The 17,351-nt window shown below is 45.6% G+C and overlaps 1 protein-coding gene and 1 long non-coding RNA gene across 5 annotated transcripts in view; both read left to right on the top strand.

Moving 5' to 3' along the window:
* LOC137368861 (WD repeat-containing protein 70) overlaps positions 1-8,423 on the top strand; it is a 189,478-nt gene extending 181,055 nt beyond the window's left edge. For 2 of the 3 annotated variants that reach the window (XM_068029068.1, XM_068029069.1), the window contains one exon: positions 8,206-8,423. In XM_068029068.1, the coding sequence (XP_067885169.1) occupies positions 8,206-8,293 (88 nt within the window). In that variant the 3' untranslated portion in view covers positions 8,294-8,423. The remainder of the gene's footprint in view (positions 1-8,205) is intronic. The other variant, XM_068029067.1, reaches the window with a different exon arrangement.
* Positions 8,424-8,998: 575 nt separating this feature from the next.
* Positions 8,999-17,351, top strand: part of LOC137368611 (uncharacterized) — a 41,082-nt gene continuing 32,729 nt past the window's right edge. The window contains exon 1 of one of the 2 annotated variants that reach the window (XR_010974785.1): positions 8,999-9,283. This is a non-coding gene — a long non-coding RNA (uncharacterized lncRNA). Of the gene's footprint in view, positions 9,284-9,593; positions 9,786-17,351 lie in introns of those variants that run through there. The other variant, XR_010974786.1, reaches the window with a different exon arrangement.

Raw genomic sequence — 17,351 nt, 5'->3', positions numbered from 1 at the left:
TACTGCTCTTTGTTCTTTGTTTGTTGTTCTTTGAACACCCAGGTCTCGCTGCATATTCCCCCCCTCTCAGTTTATAGCTGTTCAGATAATCTCTTTTTGCGACCAAAGTGGATAACCTCACATTTATCCACATTATACTGCATCTGCCGTGCATTAGCCCACTCACTCAACTTGTCCAAATCACCCTGAAGCCTCTCTGCATCCTCCTCACAACTCACCCTCCCACCCAGTTTTGTGGCATCTGCAAATCTTGAGATATTACATTTAGTTCCCTCATCTAAATAATTAATGTATGTTGTGAGTCGCTGGGGACCGAGCACGGATCCCTGCGGTACCCCATTAGACACTGCCTGCCATTCGGATGCCAACTCTTTGTTTCCTTTCCGCCAACCAATTTTCTATCCATCGCAATAAGCTACCCCCAATCCCATGCGCTTTAATTTTGCACGGTAATCTCTTATGTGGGACTTTGTCGCAAGTCTTATGAAAGTCCAAAGAAACCACATCCACTGGCTCCACCTCATCAACTCTACTACTTACATCCTCGAAGAAATCTAGTAGATTTGTCCAGCATGATTTCCCTTTCGTAAATCCATGCTGACTCTGCCTGATTCTACCACTGTTCTCCAAGTGCTCTGCTTTCAAAGCTTTGATAATGGACTCTTGAATTTTCCCCATTACCGACGTCAGGCTGACTGGTCTATAATTCCCTGCTATCTCTCAACCTCCCTTTTTAAAGATGGGGTTACAGTAGCTACCCTCCAATCTGTAGGAACTGTCCTAGAGTCTATAAAATTTTGTAAGATGAGCACCAATGCATCCACTATTTCTAGGGCCACTTCCTTCAGTACTCTGAGATGCATACCATCAAGCCCTGGGGATTTATCGGCCTTCAATGCCATCAATTTCCCGAAAACCATTTCTCTACTAATACTGATTTCTTTCAGTTCCTCTCTCTCACGAAGCCCTGTGTTCCCCAACATTTCTGGTGTGATTTGTGTCCTCCTTTGTGAAGACAGAACCAAAGTATGCCTTTAGTTCGTCAGCCATTTCTTTATTCACCATAATAAATTCCCCTGTTTCTGACATTTGTCTTCAGCAATCTTTTTCTCTTCACATACCTATAGAAATTTATACAGTCAGTTTTTATGTTCCCCGCAAGCTTGCTCTTGTACTCTATTTTTCCCTTCTTAATCAATCCCTTGGTCCTCCTATGCAGAATTCTAAACTGCTCCCAATCCTCAGCTCTGTTGTTTTTCCCGGCAAATTTATACGTCTCTTCCTTGGATCTAATGCTATCTCTAATTTCCCTTGTAAGCCAAGCTTTGGCTACCTTTCCCATTTTACTTTTGCGCCAGACAGGGATAAACAATTGTTGCAGTTCATCCGTGCGTTCTTTAAATGTTTGCCATTGTCTATCCACCGTCATCCCTTTAAGTAACATTTCCCAATCTCTCATAGCCAACACGCGCTTCATACCTTCGTAGTTTCCTTTACTAAGATTCAGGACTGTCTCAGAATCAACGACGTCACTCTCCATCTTGATGAAGAATTCTATCATCAATTCTGTCCCCAAGGGGTCTCGCACAACTAGATTGTCAGTTATTCCTCTCTCATTACACAATACCTAGTCTAGGATGGCCTGTTCTCTAGTTGGTTCCTCAACGTATTGGTCCAGAAAACCATCCCATATACACTCCAAGAATTTCTCCTCTACGGTATTGTGACTAATTTGATTTGCTCAATCTATATGCAGATTAAAGTCATCCATAATTACAGATGTTCCTTTATCGCATGCATCTCTAATTTCCTGTTTAATGCCATTCCCAACATCACTACGACAGTTTGAGGGTCTATATACAAACAACACTCGCGTTTTTTGCCCCTTAGTGTTTCTCAGCTCTACCCAGATTGCATTAATTTTGAATTTTGTGTACAATGGAAACTATCTTTATGCTTCATTCTGTCTATGATTGCATCGTCAGAGCTAATATCTTTCCTCACTATTGCACTAATTTCCTCTTTAACCAGCAATGCAACTCCACTGCCTTTTGCTTTTTGTCTGTCCTTCCTAAATACGGAATATCCCTGGATGTTCATTTCCCATCCCTGGTCACCTTGCAGCCATGTCTCCGTAATCCCGACTATATCATACCCGTTTACATCTATTTGCGTGATTAATTCATCCAATTTATTGCGACTGCTCCGCGCATTAAGGCGCAAAGCCTTAAGGCTTGTCTTTTTAACATTACTTATCCCCTTCCCACTATTTTTCATTGTGGCCCTGTTTGATTCTGGCTCTTGATTTCTCTGCCTATCACTTTTCTTATTCCCCTTACTGTCTTTTGTTGTTGTCTTTGATCCCCCCTCTTCTGACTCCTTGCTAAGATTCCCATTTCCCTGCCATTTTAGTTTAAACCCTCCCCAACCTCTCTAGCAAATACTCCCCCTAGGACTTGAGTCCTGGTCCTGCCCAGGTGTAACTGGTCCAGTTTGTCCTGGTCCCACCTCCTCCAGAGCCAGTCCCAATGCCCCAGGAATCTGAAACCCTCCCCTTCACACCATCTCTTCAGCCACGTATTCATCCAATATATCCTGCTATTTCTACCCTGACTAACATGTGGCACTGGTAGTAATCCTGAGATCACTACCTTTGAGGTCCTACTTTTCAACTTACTTCCTAGCTCCATATATTCTGCTTTTGGGACTTCATCCTTTTTTTTTTATCTGTGTAGTTTGTACCAATGTGTACCAAGACCACTGGCTGTTCACTCTCCCCCTTCAGAATGTCCTATAACCGCTCTGAGACATCCTTGACCCTAGCACCAGGGAGGCAACATACCATCCTGGAATCTCTCTTGTGGCCACAGAAATGCCTATCTATTCCCCTTACAATTGAATCCCCTATAATTATTGAATTCTCACACTTTTTACTCCTCCCCTGTGCAGCAGAGCCAACCATGGTGCAATGAATTGGGATGTTGCTGCTTCCCCCTGAGAGGCCATGCCCCCCAACAGTATCCAAAGCAGTATATCTGTTTTGCAGGGGAATAGCCACAGGAGATTCCTGAACTGCCTGCCTAGTCCTATTGCTCTGCCTGGTGGTCACCCATTCCCCTCCTGCCTGTGGGGTCTGAGCTTGCGGTGTGACCACCTCTCTGTACCTGCTATCCACGATACTCTCCGCCTTGTGGATGCTCCACTGTGACCCCAGCTGCCACTCCAGCTCCGAAACCCAGGCTTCCAGGAGCTGCAGCTGGAGACACTTCCTGCAACATGCTGGTCCCGGGCACTGGATTTCTTCCCGGCTTCCGACATCGAGCACGAGGAGCGCAACACGGCTTTGAGCTCTCCTGCCATGACTTTACCCTTTAAATTAAATTAAATTAAACCTTCTGGAAGATCTTAATGTCCAATAATATCAATAACTCTAGGGTCCTTCTTCCCTGGTTCTCGTTACTACAGAGCTCCCTAAAGAAAAACACTACTTACTATATTTGAAATAAACTTTAAACTTTTCTTATCTGAGATACTTTCCCAGCTATTTAGAGCTATTCCCTAACAACAGTGACTAACCAACCAATCACCTTGCAGCTCTCCTGTGACGTTACTGTTGGCTTTTTTTTCAAAACTCCGGCGCGCTGCTGCTGCACTTTTAAACTCTGCCGGTCTCACTCAGTCTCGCTCCTTCCCGCTGCCGCTGCTCTTTTAAACTCTGCTGGTCTCACTCGGCCTTGCTCCTTCCCACTGCCGCTGCACTTTTAAACTCTGCCGGTCCCACTCAGTCTCGTTCCTTGCAGTTTTGGTCTCCTTATCTGAGGAAGGATGTCCTTGCTATTGAGGGAGTGCAGTGAAGGTTTCCCAGACTGATTCCTGGTATGGCGGAAATGACATATGAGGAGAGTTTGAGTCGGTTAGGATTATATTCGCTGGAGTTCAGGAGAGTGAGGGGGGATCTCATAGAAACTTATAAAATTCTAACAGGACTTGACAGGGTAGATGCAGGAAGGATGTTCCCGATGGTGGGGGTGTCCAGAACCATGGGTCATAGTCTAAGGATATGGGGTAAACCTTTCGGAACTGAGATGAGGAGAAATTTCTTCACCCAGAGAGTGGCGAGCCTGTGAAATTCGCCACCACAGAAAGCAGTTGAGGCCAAAATATTGTATGTTTTTAAAAAGGAGTTAGATATAGCTCTTGAGTCTAAAGGGATCAAAGGGTACGGGGCGAAAGCAGGAACACGCTACTGAGTTGGATGATCAGCCATGATCATAATGAATGGTGGAGCTGGCTCGAAGGGACGAATGGCCTACTCCTGCTCCTATTTTCTATGTTTCTCCACTATTTATAACTTCCACCAATTTTCATGTCATCTGCGAACTACATACCTCCTATATTCGCGTCTAAATTATTAATGTACACTACAAACAGCAAGGGTCCCAGCACCGATCCCTGCGGTACAGCACTGGTTGCAGGCTTCCACTCGCAAAAACAACCCTCGACCATTACACTCTGCCTCCTGCCACTAAGCCAATTTTGGATCCAATTTGCCAAATTGCCCTGGATCCCATGGGCTCTTACCTTCTTAACCAATTTCCCATGCGGGACTTTATCAAAAGCCTTACTGAAATCCATGTATACTACATCAACTGCTTTACCCTCATCTACACATATAGTCACCGCCTCGAAAAATTCAATCAATTTAGTTAGACACGATCTTTCCCTGACAAAGCCATGCTGACTATCCCTGATTAATCCCTGCCTCTCCAAGTGGAGATTAATCCTGTCCCTCAGAATTTTTTCCAGTAGTTTCCCAACCACTGATGTGAGACTCACCGGCTTGTAACTCTCTGGTTTATCTCTGCTACCCTTCTTTAATAATGGTACCACTTGCGCTGTCCTCCAATCCTCTGGTACCTCTCCTATGGCCAGAGAGGATTTAAAAATTTGTGTCAGAGCCCCTGCTATCTCCTCCCTTGCCTCACATTTCAGACTGGGATACATCACATCTGGGCCTGGGGATTTACCCACTTTTCAGCCCGCTAAAACAGCTAATACTTCCTCCCTTTCAATGCTAATATATTCAAGTATGTCACAAACCCCTTCCCTAATCTCTGCACCTACATCGACCTTCTCCATAGTGAACACAGATGAAAAGTAATCATTTAAAACCTCACCTGTGTCCTCTGGCTCCACACACAGATTGCCACACTTATAAAACTCCTTCGGATTTTCCTTTATCTTGCCCACCAGTGTTTTTTCATGTCCTCTCTTTGCTTTTCTAATTTCCTTTTTTACTTCACCCCTGCACTTTCTATACTTTCTAGACTTTCTGAAGTATTAAAATTTTTGTGATCGTCAAGCTTTCTTTTAAAGAAAAGCAAAATGCTACAGATGCTGGAAATCAAATAAAAATAAGAAATGTAGATCTGGCAGCATCTGCGGAGAGAGAAGCAGAGTTAACGTTTCAGGTCAGTGACCCTTCATCAGAACTGGCAAAGGTTCGAAATGTAAAAAGTTTTAAGCAAGTAAAGCAGGGGTGGGGCAAGAGATAATCAAAGTGAAGGTGTTGATGGGACAAGGTCACAGAGAATAACTGACCAGAAGGTCATGGAGCAAAAATAAACGGTATGTTAATGGTGTGGTGAAATAAATTATTTTATATAAGCTTTCTTTAGATGCTTTAAATGACCCAGTAAGCTTCTAGATAACCAGGTAGCTCTAGATTTGGCCGTACCACCCTTTATCTTAGTGGGGACGTGCCTACACTGTGCCTGTAGAATCTCACTTTTGAATACCTCCCACCGGTTTGTCACTGATTTTCCTTCAAATAGCTGTATCCAGTCCACTTTTGCCAGGTCACTTCTCAGTTTCTTAAAATTCGCCTTCCTCCAATTTAGAAATTTTACTCCTGTTTTATCCTTGTTCTTCTCCATGTTAATGCAAAAACTAAGTATTATGGTCACTATCTCCAAAATGGTTACCCACTGCTACTTCCTCCACTTGCCCAGCTTCATTACCGAAGACTAAATGTAGAATTGTGCCCCCTCTCGTTGGGCTTGTTATGTGCTGACTAAAAAAGTTCTCTTGAATGCAGTTCAAGAATTTTGTGCCCTCTGTGCCCTTCACACTGTTCGCATCCCAATTGATATTGGGGTAGTTGAAATTCCCAACTATTGCCACCCTATTGATTTTTCACTCAGAAATTTGCCTACACGTTTGTTCTTCTACCTCCCTCTCACTATTTTAGGGTCTATAGTACATTCCTAGCAGTGTGGCCGCCCCTTTTTTATTTGAGTTCCACCCATATGGCCTCGTTTGGTGATTCATTTAGCATATTATTCCTCGTCAAGGCTGTTATTGAATCCTTAACTAATAATGCTACACCTCCTTTTTTATCTCCCTCTTCTATTTTATTTATTTATATTTAGAGATACAGCACTGAAACAGGCCCTTCAGCCCACTGAGTCTGTGCCGACCAACAACCACCCATTTATACTAACCCTACAGTAATCCCATATTCTCTACCACCTACCTACACTAGGGGCAATTTACAATGGCCAATTTACCTATCAACCTGCAAGTCTTTTGGCTGTGGGAGGAAACCGGAGCACCCGGAGAAAACCCACGCGGTCACAGGGAGAATTTGCAAACTCCGCACAGGCTGTACCCAGAATCGAACACGGGTCCCTGGAGCTGTGAGTTGTAATGACTGTACACTTCCAGTAGTGTGATTGCCCCTTTTTTGTTCTTCAGTTCAACTCGTATGGCCTCATTTGATGATCCTTCTACCATTATCATCCCTCCTCATAGCCATAATTGTTTCTTTAATATATTGACCTCTCTCTTTTTTATACCCTTTCTATCTCTTCTGACAACCCTGTGACCAGGAACGTTGAGCTGCCCTTCCTGCATTTCTTTCAGCAGTGTCTCAGTAATAGCTATGAGGTACTCCCACGTGTCAATCTGTACTCTCAGCTCATCTGCTTTACTCCCTAGATTTCTTGCGTTGAAGTATATACCATTTAGCACTGGCAAACTGTCTTATTGTCTACTTTCTAGCCTTTGTTTCCTCTGCCTTCCAAACACGTTTACTAATCTTCTGCCTTCAAGTTCCAACTTTTCTATCTTTCCCTTCTGAATCTACACTCAGGTTTTCTTACCTCTGCCAACAGCCCTAGCAAAACCCCCCGGTGAGGATATTGGTCCCGGTCCTGTTGAGGTGCAACCCGTCTGGCTTGTACAGATCCCATCAGCCTAGAAGCGGGCCCAAGGCCTGAGGAATCCAAAGCCTTTCCTCCTGCACCATCTCTCCAGCCATGTATTCATCAGTTTACTCTTCCTATTTCTGTGTGGCACCGGGAGTAATCGGAGATTACCACCTTTGACGTCCTGCTTTTCAATCTCTTCTAGCTCCCTAAACTCTACCTGCAGGACCTCATCCCTCTGTCTTTGGTGCTGATAAGAACCACAGCCTCTGGCTTTTTAAAATTCTTTCACAGGATGTGGGTGTCGCTGACTAGGCCAGCATTTATTGGAGTTCACCCTCCTCCCTCAATGTCCCATAGCTGCTCAGTGACATCCTTGACCGTGCCACCAGGGAGGCAACATACCATCCTGGAGTCAGGTCTGCAGCCACAGAAGCACCTGTGTGCTGCAGTCACTATCGAATCCCCTACTACTATTGCTGTTCATCATCCCCTGCTCCCTCCTTCCCTCCGTGCAGCTGAACCACCCATGTTGCATTCAGTTTGGTCGAATAGGCCACGAGAAACATCCAGGATTTCCGATGTGACTTATGACGTGCACTGGGCTCCTGCTCACTCAGACCACTCCTTGTCTTATAAATGACTAGAACAACACCTCCTCCCTCACTGTGCCAAATTCCCTCACTCCCCAAATAGTCCTCGTGCGCTGTGCCCCCTGCCCTTCCCGCTGTGCCTTCACCCTGCCTGCACTGTCCCCCTCGCCTCGCCGGCTTTGCGCGCTGTGCCCCCGCCTCGCCCACTCTGTTCCCCTCACCTCGCCTGCTGTGCGCTCCGCCTGTTGTCCTGTGCCCTCAGCCTTGTGCCCTGTTCCCTCTGCCTCGTGCCATTGTCCCCGCCTTGCCCGCTCTGGCCTCCCCCGCCTTGCCCGCTCTGGCCCCTGGCCTGGTCCTCTCTGCCTCCCTGCCTCGCAAGCTCACTTTCTCGCTTTTATTTTCAGGACCCAGCCACACGCAGTGTTTGCGGCAGCAGAGTCAGAGGAAGAGGTGGAGGATGATGAGCCCGAGTGGAAGAAGCGCAGACTGTGAGCATGTATGGACCATGGATTGTTGACCAATGTGGGAGTCTGTGGCTGTGGGCTATCTTCGCATCTCCTTTACATGTTTCTGTGGTTGGGGGAGCAAAAGGGAGGGATAGGGGTTTGGGTGAGTAGAAGCAAATTGAGAGGGGTCGGGGAGTAAAGGGGTGGCTGGTGGGTTGAAAGGAGTGACAGTGCAGAGGGGGTTGGGGGGTCGGGATAGGTGGAGGGGTGGGATACGGTGGGGGAGAAATAGGATCGATGGACGAACTGGCCTGTTTCGTTTTTGCAGCTGGTGTCACATGTACTATTTTGTTTATAAGTTAAATTTTTTTCTGTCTGATATTCTACTCCTTGTCTTGTTTTAATAAAATCTGGTGAGACTTGATCCAGCTTCTTTGTTCAGTTTAACAACCTTTGGTCTTTGTTTGGGCCCACTTCCAATCCATGACCCAAATCGCTGACCTTTGGTCTTCAGTATTTGAAATGATTCGATCGAGCGACCATGACCATTTGCTAAAAATGTCAGAGAGGCAATAAAATCCAGAGATTGAACAAATTAATTTTATTTTGTTAAAAGTTGAATATAAAATGAATATTATACAAAAATAAAGTCTGTAGTTTTATTTGATAAACACAATAACTGACTGAAGTAGCAGGTGTTTAGAGAATAGTTTTTCTTCATTTACTCTTTACAAACCCTTCATGATCTTGACTCGGGGAGAGGGGGTGAGCAGGGTGGCTGATAGGAGAAAATTTGGAGGAATGCAGACACACGGGAACACCACCACCGGCACGTTCCCCTCCAAGTCACACACCATCCTGACTTGCAACTAAACCGCCGTTCCTTCACTGTCGCTGGGTCAAAATCCTGGAGCTCCCTTCCTGACAGCACTGGCTGTCATCTCTGGCAGAGCGGACACAGCATTGTTTTACTGGGAGCATAAATTCAGGGCGGTCTCAGTGCTGCTTGAGGGCACAGAGTGAAGAAGGGAGTTTGGTAAGTGAGTGGATTTTAAAGGTTAATCTCTCTGAAGTCTAGTTTTTGTTTTGTTTACATTTAGCAATTAATTTAAATTACTGTTTAAGTTAAGAAGTCAGTTAGGTTTTTTACAGTTTTAAACAGGGATATACAAGCTCTCTGAGAATAGCTGTAGCTAGATAATTAGGTAGCTAGCTTAAACTTGGTTTCTGACCTCTGGCAGAGCTGACATAGCATTGTTTACAGGGAACAAAAATTCAAGGGACTCTCAGTGCTGCTTGACCGCACTGAGTGCTGCTGGATGGCACAGAGTGTGAAGAAGGGAGTTTGGCAAGTGAGGGAAACTATAAACTGAGAGAAAATAAATTTGTCTGCACTCAGAGCTACTTTGAGTGCACAGAGTGTAAAGTGCGAGTTGGTGCATGAGGGAGGGGCTCCTTTCTTTTTTCTACCTTTTTTCAGCCTCCAGTAGTTGCGCCTCTCTTCAGTACAGGGGAAGAATCTGGTTAATGAGTAACTGGTAAGTTATTCTACTTATTGTAATATATAGTTTTTAAAGTTACATTATGGCAGGTCAGCTCGGCCAAGCGGAATGCACATCCTGCGATATGTGGGAAGTCATGGACGCACCATGTGTCCTAGATGAACATGTGTAGGAAGTGTCACAGGCTGCAGAAGCTTGAGTTCCAGGTTTCGGAACTCGAGCAGCGGCTAGAGTCACTGTTGTGCATCCACAAAGCAGAGGATTACGTGGATAGCACGTTTAGGGAGGTGGTCACATTGCAGGTTAAGTGACCGCCAGGCAGTCTAGGAGAACCAGTGCAGGAGTCCCCGAGTCTATCTTGCTTGCTGATCGGTTTTCCATTTTGGATACTGGTGAGGGCGATGGGTCCTCGGGAGTGCAGCCAGAGCAAAGTCCGTGGCACCAAGGGTGGCTCAGCTGCACAGGAGAGTAGGAAGAAGAGTGGAAGAGGAATAGTACTGGGGGATTCTACAGTCAGGGTATCAGGCAGGTGTTTCTGTGGCAGTAAACATGACTCCGGGATGGCATGTTGCCTCCCTGGTGCCAGGGTCAAGGATGTCATGGAGTGGCTGCAGGACATCCTTTTGGGGATGGGTGAAAAATCAGAGGTCGTGGTCCACATTGGTACCAATGACATAGGTAGGGAGAGGGATAAGATCCTGAAGGCAGATTTTAGGGAGTTAGGAAGGAAATTAAAAAGCAGGACCTTAAGAGCAGTAATCTCAGGATTACTCCCAGTGCCACGTGCTAGTGAGCATAGGAATAGGAGTGTGTTAGGGATGGTTTTCTACAGCAGTATGTTGAGGAACTGACGAGAGAACAGGCTATTTTAGAATCTAGTATTATGTCATGAGAAAGGGCTAATAATAATCTTCTTGTAAAAGAACCTGCAGGGACGAGTGACCATAATATGGTAGAATTTTACATTATGTTTGAAAGCAAGTAGTTCAATCAGAAGCCAGGGTGTCAAATTTGAACAAAGGAAATTATGAAGATATGAGGGGCAATTTGGCTGAGGTGGATTGGGAAAAGGTATGACGGTGCATAGACAATGGATAGTCTTCGAAGAGTTATTACATAGTTTACAGCAACTATACATTGTATCAAGGCACAAAAATCCCAAAAGAAAAGGCAGTCAACCGTGGCTGACAAAGGAAGTTAAGGATTGTATAAAATTAAAAGATAAACCAAGCGATTCCAGTAGGCAGGCCGGGCAGGGGCAGGACAGGGAGCGTGGAAGGTCTGGTCGGCTAAACTGCATTTACTTTAATGCAAGAAGCCTTACAGGTAAGGCAGATGAACCCAGAGCATGGATCGGTACATGGGATTGTGATATTATAGCTGTTACGGAAACGTGGTTGAGGGATGGGCAGGACTGGCAGCTCAATGTTCCGGGGTACCGATGCTTCCGGCGTGACATAAGTGGAGGTAAGAGAGGAGGGGGAGTTGCACTATTGATTAGGGAGGACATCACGGCAGTACTTAGAGAGGATATCCCGGGGGGAATGTCAAGCAAGGCCATATGGGTAGAACTTAGAAATAAGAAAGGGGTGATCACTTTGATGGGATTATACTATAGGCCCCCCAATAGTCAGGGAATTGGAGGAGCATATATGTAGGGAAATCACAGATAGGTGTAGGAATTATAGGGTTGTAATAGTAGGTGATTTTAACTTCCCTAATATTGACTGGGACTGCCTTAGTGCTAAGGGATCAGATGGGGAAGAATTTGTTAAGTGTGTCCAGGATAGTTTTCTGAAGCAGTATGTGGATGGCCTTACTAGAGAAAGGGCTTCACACGACCTCCTCTTCGGAAATGAGGCTGGGCAGGTGGTTGTTGTGTCAGTGGGGGAGCATTTTGGGACCAGTGACCATAACTCTATTAGCTTCAAGATAGTTATGGAAAAGGATAGGACTGGTCCTCAGGTTGAAGTCCTAAATTGGGGGAGGGCTAATTTCGATGGCATCAGACAGGAACTCTCAAAAGTTGAATGGGAGAGGCTGTTTACATGTAAAGGGACGTCTGGCAAGTGGGAGGCTTTTAAAAGTGAGATAGGAAGAGTTCAGGGCCGGCATGTTCCTGTTAGATGGAAGGGCAAGTCTGACAAGTTCAGGGAACCTTGGTTGACTAGGGAAATTGAGGGTCTGGTCAGGACAAAGAAGGAGGCATATGTCAGGTATAGGCAGCTGGGATCAAGCGAGTCCCTCGAGGAGTATAGGGGATGTAGGACTACACTTAAGAATGAAATTAGGAGGGCGAAAAGGGGCCATTAAATTTCCATGGCAGATAAGATAAAAGAGAATCCTAAAAGATTCCCTAAGTATATTAAGAGTAAAAGAGTAGCTAGGGAGAGAGTAGGTCCCCTTAAGGATCAGTGTGGCAATCTCTGTGTGGAGCTGCGGGAAATTCATTCTTAAATGAATATTTCTCGTCCGTATTTACCGTGGAGAAGGTCATGGAAGCTAGTGAGTTCAAGGGAGGGAACACCGATATCCTGCAGCATATCAACATTACAAAGGAGGAGGTGTTGGAGGTTTTGAAGTGCATTCGGGCGGATAAATCCCCAGGGCCTGACCAGGTGTATCCTACGATGCTATGGGAAGCGAGAGAGGAGATTGCTGGGGCCCTGGCAGAGATTTTTGTATCATCGTTAGCCATGGGTGAGGTACCGGAAGACTGGAGGATAACTAATGTTGTGCCTTTATTTATAAGGGCAGCAGGGATAAGCCAGGGAACTACAAGCCGGTGAGTCTTACAGCAGTGGTGGGAAAGTTATTGGAAGGGATTGTGAGACAGGATTTATATGCATCTGGAAAGGCATGGTCTGATTAGGGATCGTCAGCATGGCTTTGTGCGTGGGAAATCATGTCTCCCGAATTTGATTGAGTTTTTCGAGGAGGTGACCAAGAGGATTGACAAAGGCTGGGCGATGGACATTGTCTACATGGACTTTAGCAAGGCCTTTGACGAGGTCCCGCATGATAGGCTGGTCCAGAAGGTTCGAACACATGGGATCCAGGGTGAGCTGGCCAATTGGATACAAAGTTGTCTTGGTGATAGGAGGCAGAGGGTGGTAGTGGAGGGTTGTTTTTCAGATTGGAGGCCGGTGACCAGTGGTGTGCCGCAGGGATCGGTGCTGGGCCCTCTGTTGTTTGTCATCTATATTAATGACTTGGATGTGAATGTAAGGGGCATGATTAGTAAGTTTGCAGATGACACCAAAATTGGTGGTATAGTGGAGAGTGAAGAAGGTTGTCTGAGGTTACAACAGGATATAGATCAACTGGGAAAGTGGGCAAGGGAGTGGCAAATGGAATTTAACACAGACAAGTGTGAACTGATGCATTTTGGGAAGTTAAACCAGGGCAGGACATATGCAGTGAATGGCAGGGCGCTGGGGAGTGTTGTTGAGCAGAGAGACCTTGGGGTGCAAGTACATAGTTCCCTGAAAGTGGCAACACATGTAGACAGGGTGGTGAAGAAGGAGTATGGCATGCTTGCCTTCATTGGCTGAGGCATTGAGTACAAGAGTTGGGACTTCTTGTTACAGTTGGACATAACGTTGGTTAGACCCCATTTGGAGTACTGTGTGCAGATCTGGTCACCGCACTATAGGAAAGATGTGATTAAGCTAGAGAGGGTGCAGAAAAGATTCACAAGGATGTTGCCTGGTTTGGAGGGCTTGAGTTATAAAGAGAGAATGGATAGGCTGGGTCTGTTTTCCCTTGAGAGAAGGAGGCTGAGAGGGGACATGATAGAGGTATATAAAATTATGAGAGGCATAGTTAGGGTAGATAGCCAGAGTCTGTTTCCCAGGACTAAAACTAGAGGGCATAGATTTAAGGTGAAAGGACGGAGGTTTAAAGGGGATCAAAGGGGTAAATTTTTCACACAAAGAATAGTGGGTATCTGGAATGAGGTGCCTGAGGAGGTGGTGGAGGCAGGAACAGTAGCGACATTTAAGAGGCATCTGGACAGGTACTTGAATGAGCAAGGCATAAAGGGATATGGAATTGGGCGGCACAGTAGCGCAGTGATTAGCACCGCAGCCTCACAGCTCCAGGGACCCAGGTTCGATTCTGGGTACTGCCTGTGCAGAGTTTGCAAGTTCTCCCTGTGACCGCGTGGGTTTCCTCCTATAGCCAAAGACTTGCAGGTGATAGGTAAATTGGCCGTTGTAAATTGCCCATAGTTTAGGTAGGTGGTAGAGAATATGGGATTACTGTAGGGTTAGTATAAATGGGTGGTTGTTGGTTGGCATGGACTCGGTGGGCCGAAGGGCCTGTTTCAGTGCTGTATCTCTAAATAAAATAAAATAAATAAATAATGCAGGCATAAAAGCAAAATACTGCGGATGCTGGAAATCTGAAACAAAAACAAGAAATGCTGGATTCACTCAGCAGGTCTGGCAGCATCTGTGGAAAGAGAAGCAGAGTTAACGTTTCGGGTCAGTGACCCTTCTTCGGAATGCAGGCAGGTGGGATTAGTATAGATGGGCATTATGGTCGGCATGGACGCGGTGGGCCGAAGGGCCTGTTTCTATGCTGTACGACTCTATCACTGTATAAGGCTGATAAAGTTGCCAGTTGTAGTAAACCTGAGGATTGGGCGGGTTTTAGAATACAACAAAGGAGGACGAAGAAACTGATAAAGGGAGAATAGAATATGAATGTAAACGAGCAAAAAACATAAAAATGGACTATAAAAGCTTCTCTCGGTATGTAAAAAGGGAGCATTTGGCTAAGACATCTTGACAAATATATGAATAGGAAGGGAATAGAGGGATATGGGCCCCGGAAGTGCAGAAGGTGTTAGTTTCGGCAGGCATCAAGATCGGCGCAGGCTTGGAGGGCCGAATGGCCTGTTCCTGTGCTGTACTGTTCTTTGTTTGTTTGTTCTAAGACAAATGTGGGTCCATTACAGGCAGAGTCAGGAGAATTTATAATGTGGAATAGAGAAATGGCAGGGAAGCTAAATGATTACTTTGTGTTTGTCTTCACTGAGGAAGATACAAGAAATCTCCCAGAATTAGAGATGCAAGGGACTAGGGAGAATGAGGAATTGAAGGACATTAGTAAGAAGGTTGTATTGGAGAAATTAATGGGCTGAAGATTGATAAGTCCCCAGGACCTGATATTCTACATCCCAGAGTGTTGAAAGAGGTAGCTATGGAGATAGTGGATGCATTAGTGATCATCTTCCAAAATTCTATAGATTCTGGAACGGTTCCTGCAGATTGGAAGGTAGCAAATGTCATCCCACTATTTAAGAAAGGAGGGAGAGAGAAAACAGGGAATTACAGACCTGTTAGCCTCACATCAGTTGTAGGGAAAATGTTAGAATCTATTCTGAAGGATGTGCTAAATGGACACTTGGGTAATAATGATCTGATTGGGCAAAGTCAACATGGATTTGTGAATGAGAAATCATGTTTGACGAACCTGTAGGGGTTTTTTTAAGGATGTTACCAACAGAGTTGATAAAGAGAAGTTGATGGACATGGTATTACTGGATTTTCTGAGGGCTTTTAATGAAGTCCCCCACAGGAGGTTGGCTAGCAAAATTAAAGCGCATGGGATAGGAGGTAATATACTGGCATGGATTAAGGATTGGTTAACAGGCAGAAAGCAGAGAGTAGGAATAAATGGGTCATTCTTGCAGAGGCAGGCTGTGACTAGTGGGGTAAAGCAGGGATCAGTACTTGGGCCCCAGCTGTTCACAATATATATCAATGATTTGGATGTGGGATCCAAATGTAATATTTCCAAGTTCGCAGATGACACAAAGCTGGGTGGGAATGTGCGATGTGAGCAAGATGCAAAGCGGCTTCGAGGGGATTTGGACAGACTTGGTGAGTAGGCAAGATGGAATATGATGTTGAAAAATATGATATCCATTTTGGTAGGAGGAACAGGTGTGAGTAATAGTTTAGTTTAGTGATACAGCACTGAAACAGGCCCTTCGGCCCACCGAGTCTGTGCCGACCATCAACCATCCATTTATACTAATTCAACACTAATCCCATATTCCTACCACATCCCCACCTGTCCCTATATTTCCCTATCACCTACCTATACTAGGGGCAATTTATAATGGCCAATTTACCTATCAACCTGCAAGTTTTTTGGCTTGTGGGAGGTTCCCCATGGCAGGCTGAAAGTGAAGGCGAGAGAAAGTGAAGGCGCTTGGGGTCCAAGGTGTACTAGCTAGATGGATAAAGAACTGGCTGGGCAACAGGAGACAGAGAGTAGCAGTGGAAGGGAGTTTCTCAAAATGGAGACGTGTGACCAGTGGTGTTCCACAGGGATCCGTGCTGGGACCACTGTTGTTTGTGATATACATTAATGATTTGGAGGAAAGTATAGGTGGACTGATTAGCAAGTTTGCAGACGACACTAAGATTGGTGGAGTAGCAGATAGTGAAGGGGACTGTCAGAGAATACAGCAGAATATAGATAGATTGGAGAGTTGGGCAGAGAAATGGCAGATGGAGTTCAATCAGGGCAAATGCGAGGTGATGCATTTTGGAAGATCCAATTCAAGAGTGAACTATACAGTAAATGGAAAAGTCCTGGGGAAAATTGATGTCCAGAGAGATTTGGGTGTTCAGGTCCACTGTTCCCTGAAGGTGGCAACGCAGGTAAATAGAGTGGTCAAGAAGGCATACGGCATGCTTTCCTTCATCGGACGGGGCATTGAGTACAAGAGTTGGCAGGTCATGTTACAGTTGTATAGGACTTTGGTTCGGCCACATTTGGAATACTGCGTACAGTTCTGGTCGCCACATTATCAAAAGGATGTGGATGCTTTGGAGAGGGTGCAGAGGAGGTTCACCAGGATGTTGCCTGGTATGGAGGGCGCTAGCTATGAAGAGAGGTTGAGCAGATTAGGATTATTTTCATTAGAAAGACGGAGGTTGAGGGGGGGACCTGATTGAGGTGTACAAAATCATGAGAGGTATAGACAGGGTGGATAGCAAGAGGCTTTTTCCCAGAGTGGGGTTTTCAATTACTAGAGGACACGAGTTCAAAGTGAAAGGGGAAAAGTTTAGGGGGGATATGCGTGGAAAGTTCTTTACGCAGAGGGTGGTGGGCACCTGGAACGCATTGCCAGCGGAGGTGGTAGATGCGGGCACGATGGAGTCTTTTAAGATGTATCTAGACAGATACATGAATGGGCAGGAAGAAAAGAGATACAGAACCTTAGAAAATAGGCGACATGTTTAGAGAGAGGATCTGGATCGGCGCAGGCTTGGAGGGCCGAAGGGCCTGTTCCTGTGCTGTAATTATCTTTGTTCTTTGTTCTTTGTTCTTTGAAACCGGAGCACCCGGAGAAAACCCACGCAGACACGGAGAACTTGCAAACTCCACACAGGCAGTACCCAGAATTGAACCCAGGTTGCTGGAGCTGTGAGGCTGCGGTGCTAACCACTGCGCCACTGTGCCGCCCATTGCGCAGTGTGCAGAATATTTCTTAAATGATAAGAGATTTGAAAGTGTAGATGTCCAAAGAGAGGTGGGTGTCCTTGTCAATAAGTCACTAAAAGCTAACATGCAGGTGCA

Source organism: Heterodontus francisci, chromosome 4 (genome assembly GCF_036365525.1).
Source record: "Heterodontus francisci isolate sHetFra1 chromosome 4, sHetFra1.hap1, whole genome shotgun sequence".
NCBI lineage: Eukaryota > Metazoa > Chordata > Chondrichthyes > Heterodontiformes > Heterodontidae > Heterodontus > Heterodontus francisci.
This window is presented reverse-complemented; position numbering and strand designations above follow the sequence as displayed.